Here is a 15,997-nt window from a genome sequence, read left to right on the forward strand (position 1 = left end):
TAACCTTTTCAAATAAATCAAGGTGTGCTCCACACTGTATCGAGTGAGACCTCCAGTCCATTCCATGAAATGACTTGACAGAAAAACAGAGCGACCAGGTTCCAGTGATTAAATCATATTTATTGTCTAAGTGATGTTAGAACATATTTCTTCCCAGATACATCTTGAAATAGTGATAAACTCTATAATACAACATTCACACTACTGAATTACTACATACTTAGCAACTTAAAGGATAGGCATAAGCAATCACAGATATTTGCTTACAAATCTGAATGATTAATCACAAGAACAACATATAAAAGAGGAAGTGGAGAGATTGGATTTGGCTTCTGTTGCCATGGAAACAGCCTGTGGCTTGTCATCAGTCGGATGAGGTTAACTTCCCAGACATACTGAGCCTAGAGTGTTGGTATAGGCTTAATCCGAGAAGTCAACTCTTTAACCAACCTGGATGTTGAATGAAGAGTTTAACTTTAGTTTAAAATATCCAGGCACTTGGCGGTAACAAAATGCATAGGCTTGGCAGCTGGCAAACTTTGGACTGTTAGTGAAGAAAGAGATAAACAGAGAAGAAGCTCCTGAGGTCCTGATCACAGGTACTGGACTAAAATGAACTAAAATCTATAATACTCAGTGTCATTATCATAGTATCACAGCAAATCAGGACTAAAATAAAAAACAACAACCAAAATCATCTATTGCCTCCTGTATACCAGTTCAATGTATTCATGCCTCTACACACTTGACAAAGTTTCATGCATCTCACGGCTTCAAACTTCAAGCAGCAAGCACATCAAAGCAGCAAGCTGGTTAGGTGGTTGTTTGATGAAGTTTATACTTCACACTTGACCTATAAAAGGATGAGACTCCAAAGACGCTGCAGCAGAGTCTAAGCCCACTATTTACTTTTTCCACCACAATATATTTCCAACGCTCTAAACAGGAAAACCATAGCTTGTTCCCACCGCCCACTTCCTTCCCACTCATACTGAAACGTACAGAAAACTCCTTCCACTTGCAGTACGGCTGAGATGATTTGGCGGCCCAATAATGTTGTTAGTTTACGTGCAAGGCACTGGCCATTCTATAAAGTTAAATATTACTAGAATGAATTAGCAGCCCCCCCTTTAGTCTCTAATATATAATGTAGTAGTGGATAAAGAGAAAATAAACATGCAGATAGCTTGAACTCTAGAAATAAGGAAATAAGGACAATAATGATATTCCCACACTAAAAATTATGCGGTGATGCCGCCATAAAACACACAACAGCATTCAGTGAAACTGAAAGGCACTGACAAAAATCAAAGCTCCTTATAAACTGCAGCCATATTCAAAAACCTGATATAAACTTTCTACATTAAAGTTGAATGACAGTTTGTGGACCCAGTCCCTATGCAAGGGAAAATTAGGCTGATTGCAGCAAGAAAATATCACATATTGAAAATGGAGTACAAAAAGACAGAGAAAGGACTTTCTACTAGATCTATTATTGGCCAAAGTGACCCGACGCCTTTGTCTCCTCCATCTGGTACTGCAGAACCAAAGCAGCATCTTCAATAAGCTTCTACCATGCTGCTGCTTCTGCTGTCACCCACCCACAGCACTCAGATCAGCACAGGTCAGGGATGTGATTAGGAACAAAACAAACAAAAACAGGAAAAAAGTAGGAAAGTGCTAATCTCCCCTTAAAAATAACTGATAGTTGCTTGCCCAAAAACACTGATAAAAATGTATCACATCCCTGAAAGATACAGAAGGAGGCCAGCGAGGAAACACTTTAGGCTACTGAGACGTACAGCAGAAACACACACATGCAGACACAGACGATTAGACAGGACTATGGAGGTGAGGAGATGTTACAGTGGTTATAGGCACTAGGAGGAGATGTGGAGTTCCCGCTCTGTATATTGGTGACAGCTCTCCTCGTATTACTTCTATTCTTGCTCTCTTAACGCACGCGGGTGGTCTTTCCAGAAACCTGTGGAGTCAACAGGGGAAACTGTAAGCATCCACCGACCACCACTCACAGCAATCGTTCATATCTCATCTCTCATCTACACACACACACACACACACACACACACATACTGAAACTTACCTGTGAGATGTCGATTCCGGTGAGTTTCTCCACGGCGGAAGGCAGCCTGGTCATGATGTCCAGCACCTCTCCGGTCAGCTTGGCCGCTCCCACCTCGGACCCACCGCTGGACACCATGGTGATCTTCTGGGCGGCCGACAGGGGCTTGCTGATCTCCTCTGCCATCTACAGGACAGAAGGAACATCGGAGTTACACACTGAACAACTACAGCAGGAGGAAATTATCACACACAGACACATACGGCAGAAACAGTGATTAATATGCCAACTCATGAGCAGAACCACACAGGTATCTACAATCACATCACATCTACTAAGGCTGCACGGTTATAGCTAAAATGATAATCCCAATTATTTTGTCTCCTGAAATTCTGATTGTGATTACGGCAGTTGCACACCAGATGCAATTTCACTATTAAAAAGTTTAATAGTATGCAAACGAGCATGACGGTTGTCATGCAAGAAACAATCAGGTTCAGGCAAAAAGCTGGGGATTGTCGGTCTTCTTGGTGTGCAACGTTGTATAACCCTGTAATAATCGTAAAATATTGGTGCATCGGCAATGTTTAAACATGTAGGGTTTCTCTTTACTTTCCACTTTTTTCGACTCAGCACCTGAAAACAAGATGTGCGTATAATTACTACTACTTTGCAGCCCTAACATCCATCCATCCATCCATCCCTCTATCCGTCCGTCCATCCATCCATCCTGTCTTTCAGTGAAGGGCAGACTGACCAGTGGCAGTTTCTCCAGCAGCATGTCCACCATGGCTCCCTCCTTGTACTGCTTGAAGGCCTCCGCCTTCTTGGCCATCTGCTCGGCATCGGCACGGCCCTTGGCCTCGACGGCAAACGCCTCTGCCTCGCCCCTCATCTGCACACACAAACACAAACATTTAAAATACAGAGCAAAGGTTACAGTAAAAACGTATAGAGGACTGCATGTACTGGCAGTTGGCAAGAGGGAAAAGAATGGAACAAATAGCGTGTTATTGTTAACTGCAGAAAGAGGGAAGTGGAACTGTGAAAAGGTTACCCATCAGCCGAGAAAAGCCTAAGGGAAAGCATTTTGTAGTCTAAACAAGTGACATAAACGATGAGACAGAATAACAGAGATTTTAGAGAAATGAATTATGGGTTTAGAGGAAAAAGAGAAAAGACGTAAATCACAGGCAGGAGGCTGTGAGAGAGGGAGGCCAAGTTTAATCAGGGGGAAAAGCTGCTGAGTGGAGGAGACAGGCATGCAAACAGATATCAACTTCTAAAAAGAGGAGAGAAAGACGGCAGGAGTGAAGGGGCAGAGGAAGCAAAGTGACAGAGGGGAGGAGGGGGAGACGTGAACAGGAAATGATTGGGTAAAGAGATAAAGGAAGAGGAGAAGAAAGAGAAAGCACGGCAGGACTCACTTTAATGGACTCGGCCTCAGCCTCAGCCTCCATGATCAGCTGCAGGCTGCCGGTAGAGAAGAGGGGTTGAGCTGAATTTAAACCTGCACACTTTCAACATGCCTTGTCACTTCCATTTCTCCATCAGGGCGATTTTCATTTATTTTGCCATTTTATGCTTCTTGATATTGTTCAGGCATTTCTAATCATGTTATGTTTTGTTGTCATTAAGATACTGTTACCCAATTATGTCTTTGCTTGTCATCTTGATATTTTTGTTTCTTTCTTTTGTTTGCATAAGCCCTTTGGGATTTTTTTAAAGGGTAACTTCGGTATTTTTCAACCTGGACCCTATTTTCCCAACTGCGGGTGTCTAAGTAACTAATGGGGACAACAATTTTTGAAATTGGTCCAGTATTGAGCGAGATCGCTTCAGCCAGCAGCCGCGAAACGGGCTGCAATGTAATCCGACGGGGCAAATGCGAACCGTCAATGTACGTCCACTAAAAGTGCTTGTTTTTGCCACTGACAGGCTCAGATTGTTATTATAAGTGTCTGACAACATTATGGAAAGGACTCTATACAGAAATGAAACGTACTTCCTTACCTTTAGCCAGAGCCGTTCTCGCGAGACTTGAGCGAGACTTGGTTACACACAGACCGGATCAAGCATAAGGTAAGTGCGTTTCATTTCTGTATAGAGTCCTTTCCATAATGTTGTATAGAGTCCTTTCCATAATGTTGCCAGACTAAATTAACAATTAAATTTTAACTGTAACACTTTTCAAAAGCAAAGTTACATAGTGCTTCACAGTCTGGAAAGTGAAAATACTCCAGAACTATACAAGCCTGCAGTAGTAAGCTCCGGTACCCACCGGTGCGCCTCAGCCAGCCTCTCCAGCCGGTATTTCTCGGCTTCGGCGGGCTTCTTGACTTTAGCCTCCAGTTCCTTCTCCTTGCGGGAGATCTCCTGCTCCTGCAGCATGATCTGCTGCGCCCGCTCCACCACCTGAACCTGCATCTTCTCCTCCTCAATGCGCTGTTTGGTCTTGGCCACCTGCCACGGGAAGCAGAGGGAGAATGAAATGATAACATTGCACAGTCTAAAATCATTCCAAATTAATCAAATTTTAATTGGAATCTAGATTGCTGCAATTGGCACACACTCTGTAGCAAATAATCAGAACCTCTGACGACGAGGACAGGAAATTAACTTCACCTGCCACAGTGGGTCATGGACTCACTTTCACTATTTTACCAGCCAAACATGATTTTTAGAACAGAAAACCGCCTCCAAATGATGGGTGGGTACCAGTCAAACAGACTGACCGGGCCAAGCCAAAAATTAGGAGCATGGCAAAAACATTGAGCCGTTCAGAAAATTCTCCCAGCATGCCCCTGGAGGATAAGAACATCAACAGAAGACTGCACCTGAAGCTGATAGGCCATTTCGGACTCAGCCTTCTTGGTGTTGACCTCAACGTCGTACGCTGCCTTTTTCAGCTCGTAGTCTCTCTGGGCCTTTGCCATCTCAATCTCATTCTTATACTGAGCTGACACCTTCTCCTGCATGGCATGGGCCTCCTGTATACACACAGCAGCAAGAGAGAAGTGGAGAGATGTCAGTGCATTTAAAAAAAAAAAAAAGTTATTAAATTTGACATTGCACATTCTCAATTTTGAAACTGAATCACATGGTCTATAAGGGGAAATGGAAGTCCTATCAGTCCATGAGCATGATGCAAACATTCAAGAACAAAATAAACTATTTTACCCTGATGACAGCGTCCCGTTTGTACTGAGCCTCTCCAATCCTGGCGTCCTTCTGCACCTGGGCTGTCCTGGCTTTACCCAGGGAGTGCAGGTAGTCCTGGGAGAGGGGACGAGCGAGGGGAAAAAAGAGGGCGAGTGAGAGGGAAAGAGAGTCATTTGTGAGATAACACAGATACAGCAGTAGAAAAAAAACCCCGGATGTATGTGGCAGCCACAGAACCACTTAGCCCTAATTCATCACTGAGGATATTGACGCTAATGTACAGAGGGGCTGGTCGAGTCAGAGAGAGCGAGCGAGTCAGTAATAATCACTGATGTGCATTACTGTAACAGACAAAAGCATCCCAGGCTAAAAGCTTTCATATCAAAAGGATGCAGGGGCACACAGACACCGCCTTCCTTCTCCAACCTCCTACTGTTTCAGTCATTCTAATGTTTTGATCATCGTCATCAGGCTTTTATCGTTAAGACATTAGCATTTGGAGTTGAAAATCTGAAATTAAACGGATGTACCTGATCATCGTGAACATCTTTGAGCGTGTAGCTGACGACTCCAATACCCATGTTGACCAGGTCAGAGGAGGCCACCTTGAAAACCTGCTCTGAGAACTTCTTACGGTCCTGGTAGATCTCCTACTCACACGGATGGATACATTCATCACAGTGCTGTGCACTACATCAACATTCAGTTATCAGATAAGTCAGTGATGCATAGTCAGCATAAAGACAATATTTTGTGGGTAGAAATGTCACAGACATCCACAACGAGGGAACTATAACTGTGATGAAGCATGGCCTGTTGCTCTTTCAAATGGTTTGCGACAGGTGTGTGTGTGTGTGTGTGTGTGTTTGTGCACCAACCTCCACAGTCAAATGGGCAATGATGGCTCTCTGGTGTCCCTCCAGTGTCTCCAGTGCAATCTGGGCGATCTCAGCCTCAGACTTGCCCATGAACATCTGGCAGGCGGTGGCCAACATCTCCTTGTTCTGGCCCTGGATCTTCACCTGGAAATGGGGAGAAAGGAGAAAACGACAAATAGTGATATCTAGGAGGAGTGATCGGTAAGTAAAGATGCCAACATAGATGAAGGGCCAGTGAGGATAAGCCTATGCAGGACTCTCATGTAACATGAAATAAGACAAATTGTTAACAAGAAGGATGTGAAATTTTGGACCAATTCTAATATATCTAAAGTTAAATCAACTAACTGACTAATCTAAAGTTGCCAAAACCAGATGTAATTTACAGCTCTTCTATTGTGCTTGCCAAAAACATGCAATCCCTGTACAAAAATGACAGAGTATGATGTAAATATTTTGCCCAGTAACTTAAAAATAACTAAATATGCAAGTTTTAGTGCATTTCTAGCAATTAAAATTTTGTTTTTCACTCTGGCAACTCAGTAGGACTAGTTAACTGACTAGTATTTCTATTATCCATCTGTACATCACCAAGGGATTAGCTGACTAGTTATTTATTTGTTCCCTTGCTCCTTAGATCCTCCTCAAGATCTACATACCATAAAACCTCAATTAATGTACTGGGCATAGATCGGCTTTGGGGTCTATGCTAAACATATTTCATCAAATCTAAGAGATTTGAGACTGCTCTTAGTGAAAGACTTGTGATATTTCAGCCATCCTCTCCTCCATCTATACCTGTGCAATGCCAGTGACAGAGATGGGGACGCCATGACGGGTGTAGACTTTGTCACTCTTCACATTCAGAGTCAGGGTGTTCAGGGTGATTCTGAGGAGGATGGAAATAAAGCAAAGGGAAGGGTGGATGAGATATAATAAAAGAGAGCAAGAGCAAAAAGGCGGGGCCAAAGACAGAAAGAAGAAAGTGAGTCAAAATGAATCAACAGCCATGAAGACCACATCTCCAGGCTGCTAATGACCAACTGTCTGCTGATATACACCAGTGCACATTTACTTATTAATTTTTAAAGTATTAAATGTTTCTTTCTCTTGTTTGTATACCAATATGTCTAGTAAGGCACCTGTTGTGACACTTATATAAATCAGAATAGAGGGGAAGAGGAAAAAAAGATTGGAAATGGGATCACCTCTGGATCTGCTGAATACATGGGAAGACAAACACTCTTCCTCCCGCAATCATTAGAGGAGGAGTGCGGCCAAAGCCTGGGGGGAAAGAGAGAAAGGGGAGGGCACAATTTTAAAAAAGAAATCACTATTGTAAACATAACATTACCACACAATAACATCTTTTTTTTCACAGATAGTAGCTCGTTAAAGGACAGTTATTCCACTTGTAGCCCCACATTCCATCAATGTGAGCAATGAAAGCCATTCACAGCAATTATTGTGAAACACATTGGCCGGGCCCATAGATTAGGTCAGTGTGGAAAATTCTTAGTTTACTCCAGTCTGACATCCAGGGTTGCTCAACATCATCTTATCACATGATAGGTGATAATTAAATCACTCACAGGACACAGTTTTACTGTTCCACTATAAACAAAACTCTTCTTGGCTTACTTCAGGATATATAGTGACACGTTACAGAGTGCAGTGACCTGAGTTTGTAACAGTATTACAAGATGCCACGTGGAAAGATGATCGTTTTATTACCCAACAGGGGATACTCTACATTTCTAAACTTCCTGCTGTCACATTGTCATCATACAACTTTGAGATACAGGCAAAGAATGTCAAGTTTTGCATAAATAACCAAATATCTTACCAGACACCACCATGGCTTCATTGGGACCACAAGTGTAGAACATCTTGATTTCTGCTTTGAAGCTGAAAATTAATGCAAGAGCTATTACTAGTTATTACTTACTATTACTATTATTACTTACGATTATTACTTATTACTAGTTATTACTAGTCAAACTAGTAACATCACTACAGTTAGCTTAAATTAATAAATCAGTCTTGGAAGTATTGCTGGGTTGCCAGAGTGTATACAAATACAGGCTAAATGGTAAAACCACTGCCCAGCAGGTTTGAAATGAGGAATCTGGATGCAAAAGGATTTTTGTTTTCTGTATTATAGGGAACACTCACTGTCTAACCCTTCAGTCTATTATCTACTATGCCAGACCAATGTACAGTTCAATGTAGGCTACAGCTCAATAGAAGATTAATTACAAAGGCAAACACGATGTGACAGTATTAAACATAATTTTCTGGGGATCAGGATGCACCTTTGATGAATTGGAAATGATGGCAATATCTTAATGTAAATCTCTTTGCATTCATATATTTGTTCATGACATTAAATGTCATATACTAAAACATTTGTTTCTGGATCGCTGGATGTTTTGTGTGTACACGTTTATGTGTGCAGTCAGATGTATTGTAGTAGAGGCTTCAACTGACACATGTCTATGTCAATCACCCAAGCCAAAGCCTCAATTAGGTTTCTAGAGAGCTATTCCAAATTTATACGGCTACGCCGGGCAGTGAACTTGGCTGGACCAGGACCCCTCCCATCCCACAGACCCAGCAAAACAGACGACTCGGTTTTTATATGGTTCATTCCCAGTGAGAGCAAAAACCGCATCAACAAAAGGGTTAACAAGTAATGGCTAAAGCTAGCTGACTGTAACAAACACCATGGCAATCCAAGGGTAACGTTAGACACGGTAAATATTAAGAAAAAATTACTAACTGGATGACCTGTTAGCAGGCAAGCTAGCTCGCTAGCTAAATAGCAGTGGAACGGGGCGACAATACTACGACTACGGACAAACCCAATCCGATGTTTACACTACGCTAGCTGTAACTACGCTAACAAATCAAACAAACATTTCCGTTACTTACCGATCTCCGATCGATAAATAAAGGTGCCTTCCTTGTGGGACTTTCTGACTGAAATTGGGCTTTAAATCGGGGTCAGCTTTCTGTGAGTCTATTGGTTACGGTAACGCAAAGAGCCTTTCCCGTCAACTGGAATGAGAAAAATGTCCGTTTCGAAGGGGGGAAGAGCACACTGACCACGCCCATCACATCTACAACAATGGCGCCTGTCTGTCGCCATCTAGTGGTCATCAATAACAACTGCACCTGCACTGTCATGATGTCTGCTAGGTATCCGTTTATTACACGTTATTTAATCTATCTATCTATCTATCTATCTATCTATCTATCTATCTATCTATCTATCTATCAGTCGCTAGATATAACATTTATGTTGACGTCTCAAATTTCTCATTGGTTTGAGAATTGTTGTGATTTTCCGTTGAACCTGGTCTCTTTCCATTGCCAACAGCATCAGTTGCCAGCTGCCTCAGTCTGCTGCCCTGCCTGAATCTAGCAGTTTCTAACACGATATTTGGTACAGTCTATTTTTCAGACTGAGATTAAAGGATATGATACCCAGAACACACCACACCACAAACATGGTAGCTAGGCTATAATAGTGATGTTTATATAGGAGAGATTGTGACAGTACAATTGCCTGTATATGATATTGCTTGAGTTGATGCTGCCTATACATCAGTAATTGAATGTAGCCTATTTCACTTAGCCTTTCAAAACCAATGCTCACCATTTAGCTGCGAGTGCTCTGAAAACAAATAGAGGTGCAATAGGCTACTCTACAATCACAAATGGCTTCACTATGGGGGAAAATATAAAGGATAGGAAAGGAAAGACCCTACAGGGTTAAACAGGCTTCCTGGACTTCACCTCTTATAACTGATTATCACACAGGCTATCCAGAATCCGTGGGGTAATAATGCTTCTTAATTATTTACACATCATCCATTAATTTTTAGGGGGAATTTTTTGGACAACACATATGACTGGACAAAACTAAGTACATGATTGAGCCTACTCTTATTGTGACTTGAGTACAATTTAACTGAAGTAGAAGTAATTCTACCTAAATAAAATATTTCAGGACTCCTTCCACCTCTGACTAGGCTATTTCTTATTAGTAAAAATCAGTTAATTTCAATGAGAGCAGCAGAGTTCAGTACATAGCCTACAGTACTCTTTACTCCTTTGTTGAGCTCTAATCTGATCATCCTGAGATCATGGACGGCCTTCAGCATCTTTTGTGAGCAGGACTGGGAGGAGAGAGCTTCCTGCCCCTCTGCTCTCTGGACAGACCCGGCCTGAGGAGCAGTGCGGTTGTTCCAGGGGCCTCTAGCATCGCTTTTCAAGAGGCCTTGGCTCTCATCTGACTGGTATCAGCAGTTGTAATCAGAATTTTAAAATGTGAAACTATTCTTTTGGTTATATCTTTGGTTTAGTTTCCCCAGACGAGAAGAGAAAGCTTCAGCTGATCATAGTGATTGGAAAAACATTTCAAATCCATTTCATTTTAACATTTTGTTTTGGTAATCACCTATTCATAGTAATAATCCAACAATCCTTACATTATGCCATTGTTTCAGGGAAGTTTGGAGCAATGACAACATTTGCGTTGCTTCACAGATGTTGCATGTCAACACCTTTTATTTAAGGCTATATATAGCTCACCTTCTGTGAATAAATCACACACATACATACACACACGTGCATGCACACAGACAAACAAATGTATTCAGGCGTGGCATATTTTGCCAAGCCTAAACCAGCCGAACTAATCCAGGGGTTTCCAAACCTTTTTATGTGAAGGACCCCCGAGGAGGAGAGGCGCTTTAGACCAGAGAGAGCCTCATTTGATAAAGGTTTTGTCCAGGGAGTCTGGCCTGGAGTTTTGCCATCTGTCTACACTGTAGGGGTGGGGTTGGGGAGGGAGGGGAGGGGGTAACAGTGAATTGAGTGAAAACTCTGATTAGAATAGTCTAATCAGAAAGGTCATTCTTATACATTCTAATACTAATATTTAATTGAAAGAAACAACATTGGAATCTAACTAACTAACAGGGTGCTTCTAGATCCCAGTCGACTGTCTATTTTCCCCCTCGGAGACGCTGGTCATCAGTCTGCCGCAGCCTGGCTCCGCCTCCTGGCTCCGGGTCAGCTCCTCTGAGCCAATCCCCGTCCACAACAGCTGGGTCCGTGTCTGGCCCCGCCCCGTCCCCAGCCCCAGCCTCGGTCTGGAATCGCTCCAGAATTATAAATCCATTGTCCACCAGGCAAGAAGCTGCCGTCGGCTCCTCGTGCTGTGAAAGTAGCGCTTCTCCTCATTGTCCCTAACACTTTTGTATCCAGAATGAGGGAAATCGTGCATATCCAGGCCGGCCAGTGCGGTAACCAGATTGGTGCCAAGGTAAGGAAAAAAATGGAAGATTTATTGTCATACAAGATAATAAACTCTTCTTCTAGCTGCCGAAACTGCCCAAGGCTCATTATGCATTACATATTCGTTAAAGGGATTTGGAGACGGGTCTATAGATGTCTATAGGAGACAAAAGACCCACTTGTTTCCTTCTATTTATGAAATGCAAATGTATTCCTTTCAGACGAATTGTAGCTTGGGGTATTTTTTTCTTAACACAGCCGTTTAAGCTGAGAATAAAGCATCAAATCAGTTCAGTTATAAACAATGTTATAGCCTACTTTTCAATTTGTGTCCTTTTCTGTCTGGATCTGTAAGCCTGTGCACTGCGGTAACTGGTGGGTGGGTGTGGAATAGCGGACCGTGATTGTGTTGAACTATCAGCATAACGGGTCTCTGTGTTTCGACGGGTTTTGTTCACACTCCCGGGCGTGTCTGCATCTCGACAGTGGGGATTCAGCTGACCTCAAGACATTGTCTAGGGAAACAAAAAAAATCAGTCTATTCTTCACTTGTCAGGCTCCTTCAGTGTATGCAACGCTCCTCTGGTCCCTTTGTCTTGCACGGGCAGATATGGCTGGTATTCGAGACAATGAGTGGGAGCTGGAATATAGGCCAGGTTATTATTTTTTTTCTCAAATGACTGATGGATCAATAGCCCATATCGATTAGATTCGTTTCTGCGGGCTGCAGATGTAGACTGTGCTGTCTCAGTAGGTGAGAAAGCAGGAGAGCGGTGGCAAGGGTGTGGCATGGATAATTGTCAATGAAAGGGCTTTTCTTTTTAAAAAGAAAGCTAAAAGTGCATCTTGCCAGGGACATTATCAGTGCTTTTCAGAATGAGGTAAACCCACTGCTATTCTTTTAAATAATCCTCAATGCATTTGGCATTATTCTACTTAATGGAGCCATACAACCTCCCATCAGGGAGGGAATAGATAACGAATAGATAACAATACACACCCACCCATTCTTACAGTAACAATTACAATCTGTCTGACATGATACCATCCTGGTCCATTATTATCCCATCTTTTTTTTTTTTTTTTTTTTTACAGCCAATCATTTGCAACAGACAGCATATGATCAAGTCAGACCTCTCAGATCCACATAGGAGTCTGCCTTGGTATCCAAGCATCACAGTCATTAGGAAGCCACATTAACAAAAGCCTGTACATTACAGGACACATCATTATCATGATGCTCTGCTGACAGAGATTTTAATGTCCACTAAAGCAAGGCCTGTCTCTTTCTAATCAATGTCTTTCCTCTGCTCTCCTAACCAAATTAGGGGTAGGGTGGGGGAGGAATGGAGGAAACAGCTGATGCACAGTGGGTAAAGTCACTGGGCTCTCAACTGACTTAATTTGCCATTACTGGAAATGTCTTGGCAGATAGTAGACTAGTCATAAGAATAAATACACACTCCCTTCTAACCATTATATGTAGCCTATATATTTTTTTTTCGTATTTCAAAAGCATCTATAGTAAAACTATATCCCAAGGACTGTGAAACTTGAGTCAGTGCAGTATATCCATCTCCTATCTTAACCATACCACTGGTGTCTTTGTGAGTGTTTACCCAATATGGTATTAGAATGACATTACTGGTGGCCTGGCAGAGAGGATCTCCATTTGTTGCCGTTCCCCCGGGACCCATTGGCTCAGATGGCCAGTGGATATGATTGACAGAACTGCTGAAGGACTACATTGTGGTGAATTAGGGTCAGGGTGTGGCATTGCTGTCCTGCTCATTGTCCCCATTCTTTCACTATGATTATTTTCAGTCTTCCCTGATGGCTATCTATCCTCTCACTGTTAACTGTCCATAGTCTTTCTCAGTCTCTCAGTTGCTCCTTGTCACCTGCCTTCTTTCTCATTTGATGGACGTCCTTCCCTTTGTCTCTTTGTGCTGCAATCTCCCTGAGATTAAGGTCACTTGGTCATTTTTGCCTTACATGGTTTTATTAAAAATGTCACGATATTGAGTCCACAGCTGACTCCAATCTCTTAACTACTGAGCTGCAATACAGCCTGCTTATCCAGATTACTCTAAATCCTGCCTTAATGCTGCTGTTAGCAGAAAATCAGAGACGCTACGGCAAACAAATGTCTCAGTTGGAAGCGCTCAGAAAAATGTGTGCATGCAAATGGCTGCCTACACATCAGCAGTCACACCCTCCTATGATTTAATGCACACACAGACACTTACAGAGCAAGATCCAAGTGGGGTCTTTAAAGAGTGCACAAGACATGAATACAGATCTCCAGACAATCAGCTTCTTCAGTGTAGTGTGACTGCATGCAAATGGAGTTCATTTTCAGTTTTGCCCCGGGAGTGATCTGTAGGTCCTTTGTTGCTGTCTCCTTTGCCTTGTGTGCCTGTATGCCTGAAAGAACCCTTCTGCTCAGTCAACAGTCGAGGAACATGGAAATATTACAGCTGTATTACATTAAAGGGTAAAGATATGACATGGCGAGGGGAAAAAATCCAAAAACGCAAACCCACTGCTGTTTTCCTCGTTTAAGTCCCCCTTCCCGTAACCCACATTGCTACTGGCCAGATACTTTCATAGTAAGTAACTGTCATGTGATACCTTCCATTTTGTGTCTGCAGTTCTGGGAAGTGATCAGCGACGAGCACGGCATTGACCCCACAGGCACTTACCATGGAGACAGTGACCTGCAGCTGGACAGGATCAGTGTTTACTATAATGAGGCCACAGGTAGCTAGCCACCTCACACCTCAGATTTGTAAATAAATAAACAAATACATACTATGTTACACATTTTCTATTTTACCATTAAGTTCCAAACTACAATTTAGCCATGAAATTCATTTCTCATGTCTCCTGCCATGCATGTTACTGTCTGATTCTTATCCTCTGTCACGTTAGGCACCTTGTCTAACATCCAGCGATTCCTGACATTATTGACCTTGTGTGCTTTCTCCCCCCTCTTTCTCTCTTGTGCTTTTTCTTGTGAAGGAGGTAAATATGTGCCTAGGGCCATTCTGGTGGATCTGGAGCCTGGAACCATGGACTCCGTAAGGTCTGGACCCTTTGGACAGATCTTCAGACCCGACAATTTTGTGTTTGGTGGGTGAAATAAAGACATTTTCTTTATGTTGCTAATGAAATTGAAAGCTTTGACTGAAGCCTTTTATTGATTGGGAAAGAATGTCTCATCCCTGTGTCGCTCCTTGCCCTCCAGGCCAGAGCGGTGCTGGAAACAACTGGGCCAAGGGTCACTACACAGAAGGAGCTGAGCTGGTGGACTCAGTCCTGGATGTGGTCCGTAAAGAGTCTGAGAGCTGCGACTGCCTGCAGGGCTTCCAGCTCACCCACTCTCTGGGTGGTGGAACCGGCTCCGGCATGGGAACGCTGCTCATCAGCAAGATCCGCGAGGAGTACCCCGACCGCATCATGAACACCTTCAGCGTGGTGCCCTCCCCCAAGGTAAGCTGCCCTTGTGATAAAGCGTGATACTATTTTTTAATTTTAGCTTCTCTTTGCCGTAGGTTTTCTATTTCTAGACGTGAGACTGAACGATCTGTTTGTGTTTCTGCCTCCAGGTGTCAGACACAGTGGTGGAGCCTTACAATGCCACCCTGTCAGTCCACCAGCTTGTAGAGAACACAGACGAGACCTACTGCATCGACAACGAGGCGCTGTACGACATCTGCTTCCGCACTCTCAAACTGACCACGCCCACCTACGGAGACCTCAACCACCTGGTGTCCGCCACCATGAGCGGTGTGACCACCTGCCTCCGCTTCCCCGGCCAGCTCAACGCCGACCTCCGCAAACTGGCCGTCAACATGGTGCCTTTCCCCCGTCTGCACTTCTTCATGCCCGGCTTCGCCCCCCTGACCAGCCGGGGCAGCCAGCAGTACCGCGCCCTCACAGTGCCCGAGCTCACCCAGCAGGTGTTCGACGCCAAGAACATGATGGCCGCCTGCGACCCGCGTCACGGCCGCTACCTGACCGTCGCCGCCGTGTTCCGCGGCCGCATGTCCATGAAGGAGGTCGACGAGCAGATGCTGAACGTGCAGAACAAGAACAGCAGTTACTTCGTTGAATGGATCCCCAACAACGTCAAGACCGCCGTCTGTGACATTCCGCCCCGCGGCCTCAAGATGGCCGTCACCTTCATCGGCAACAGCACGGCCATCCAGGAGCTGTTCAAGCGCATCTCCGAGCAGTTCACGGCCATGTTCCGTCGTAAGGCCTTCTTGCACTGGTACACTGGCGAAGGTATGGATGAGATGGAGTTCACCGAGGCAGAGAGCAACATGAACGACCTGGTGTCTGAGTACCAGCAGTACCAGGACGCCACCGCCGAGGAAGAGGGCGAATTTGAGGAGGAGGCTGAAGAGGATGCTTGAAGATGTGAGAGGTGAAGACCAAGACATCATTGCCAAAACGGAAATAGAATCAATGTGGAACAACCTCAGAAGTAACAAAAATAGTGTCAAGAGCATTGTTAGAATCAAACTTTAGAGCACATTAGATATCCCTTGTCATTCAC

General features: G+C 43.7%; 2 protein-coding genes across 10 annotated transcripts; one reads left to right on the forward strand and one right to left on the reverse strand.

The window, feature by feature from the left end:
- Positions 1-99: 99 nt before the first annotated feature.
- On the reverse strand, positions 100-9,197 carry flot1b (flotillin 1b). Its single transcript, XM_071519940.1, has 13 exons — positions 9,058-9,197; positions 7,970-8,031; positions 7,332-7,407; positions 6,922-7,012; positions 6,124-6,267; positions 5,776-5,895; positions 5,264-5,359; positions 4,921-5,073; positions 4,365-4,546; positions 3,511-3,556; positions 2,841-2,978; positions 2,105-2,269; positions 100-1,984 (listed from the first exon to the last, which is right to left on the reverse strand). Exons 2-13 carry the CDS (start codon positions 8,010-8,012, stop codon positions 1,955-1,957), a joined length of 1,284 nt encoding a protein of 427 aa, XP_071376041.1. The 5' UTR covers positions 8,013-8,031; positions 9,058-9,197; the 3' UTR covers positions 100-1,954.
- Positions 9,198-11,327: 2,130 nt separating this feature from the next.
- Positions 11,328-15,997, forward strand: tubb5 (tubulin, beta 5). 9 transcript variants are annotated; one of them, XM_071519952.1, is made up of 6 exons: positions 11,328-11,458; positions 14,085-14,193; positions 14,455-14,565; positions 14,681-14,925; positions 15,042-15,145; positions 15,620-15,997. In XM_071519952.1, exons 1-6 carry the CDS (start codon positions 11,402-11,404, stop codon positions 15,852-15,854), a joined length of 861 nt encoding a protein of 286 aa, XP_071376053.1. In that variant the 5' UTR covers positions 11,328-11,401; the 3' UTR covers positions 15,855-15,997. The 9 variants fall into 9 exon arrangements, with proteins under 9 accessions (XP_071376053.1, XP_071376054.1, XP_071376048.1 ...); XM_071519953.1 differs by having other exon boundaries at positions 15,042-15,113; positions 15,615-15,997; XM_071519947.1 differs by having other exon boundaries at positions 14,085-14,196; positions 15,042-15,997.

This window comes from Centroberyx affinis, unplaced genomic scaffold, assembly GCF_046629955.1.
Source record: "Centroberyx affinis isolate AG114_WGS23_722 - 3 ecotype Tasmania unplaced genomic scaffold, CSIRO-AGI_Caff_v1 ptg000751l_1, whole genome shotgun sequence".
Taxonomy (NCBI): Eukaryota; Metazoa; Chordata; class Actinopteri; order Beryciformes; family Berycidae; genus Centroberyx; species Centroberyx affinis.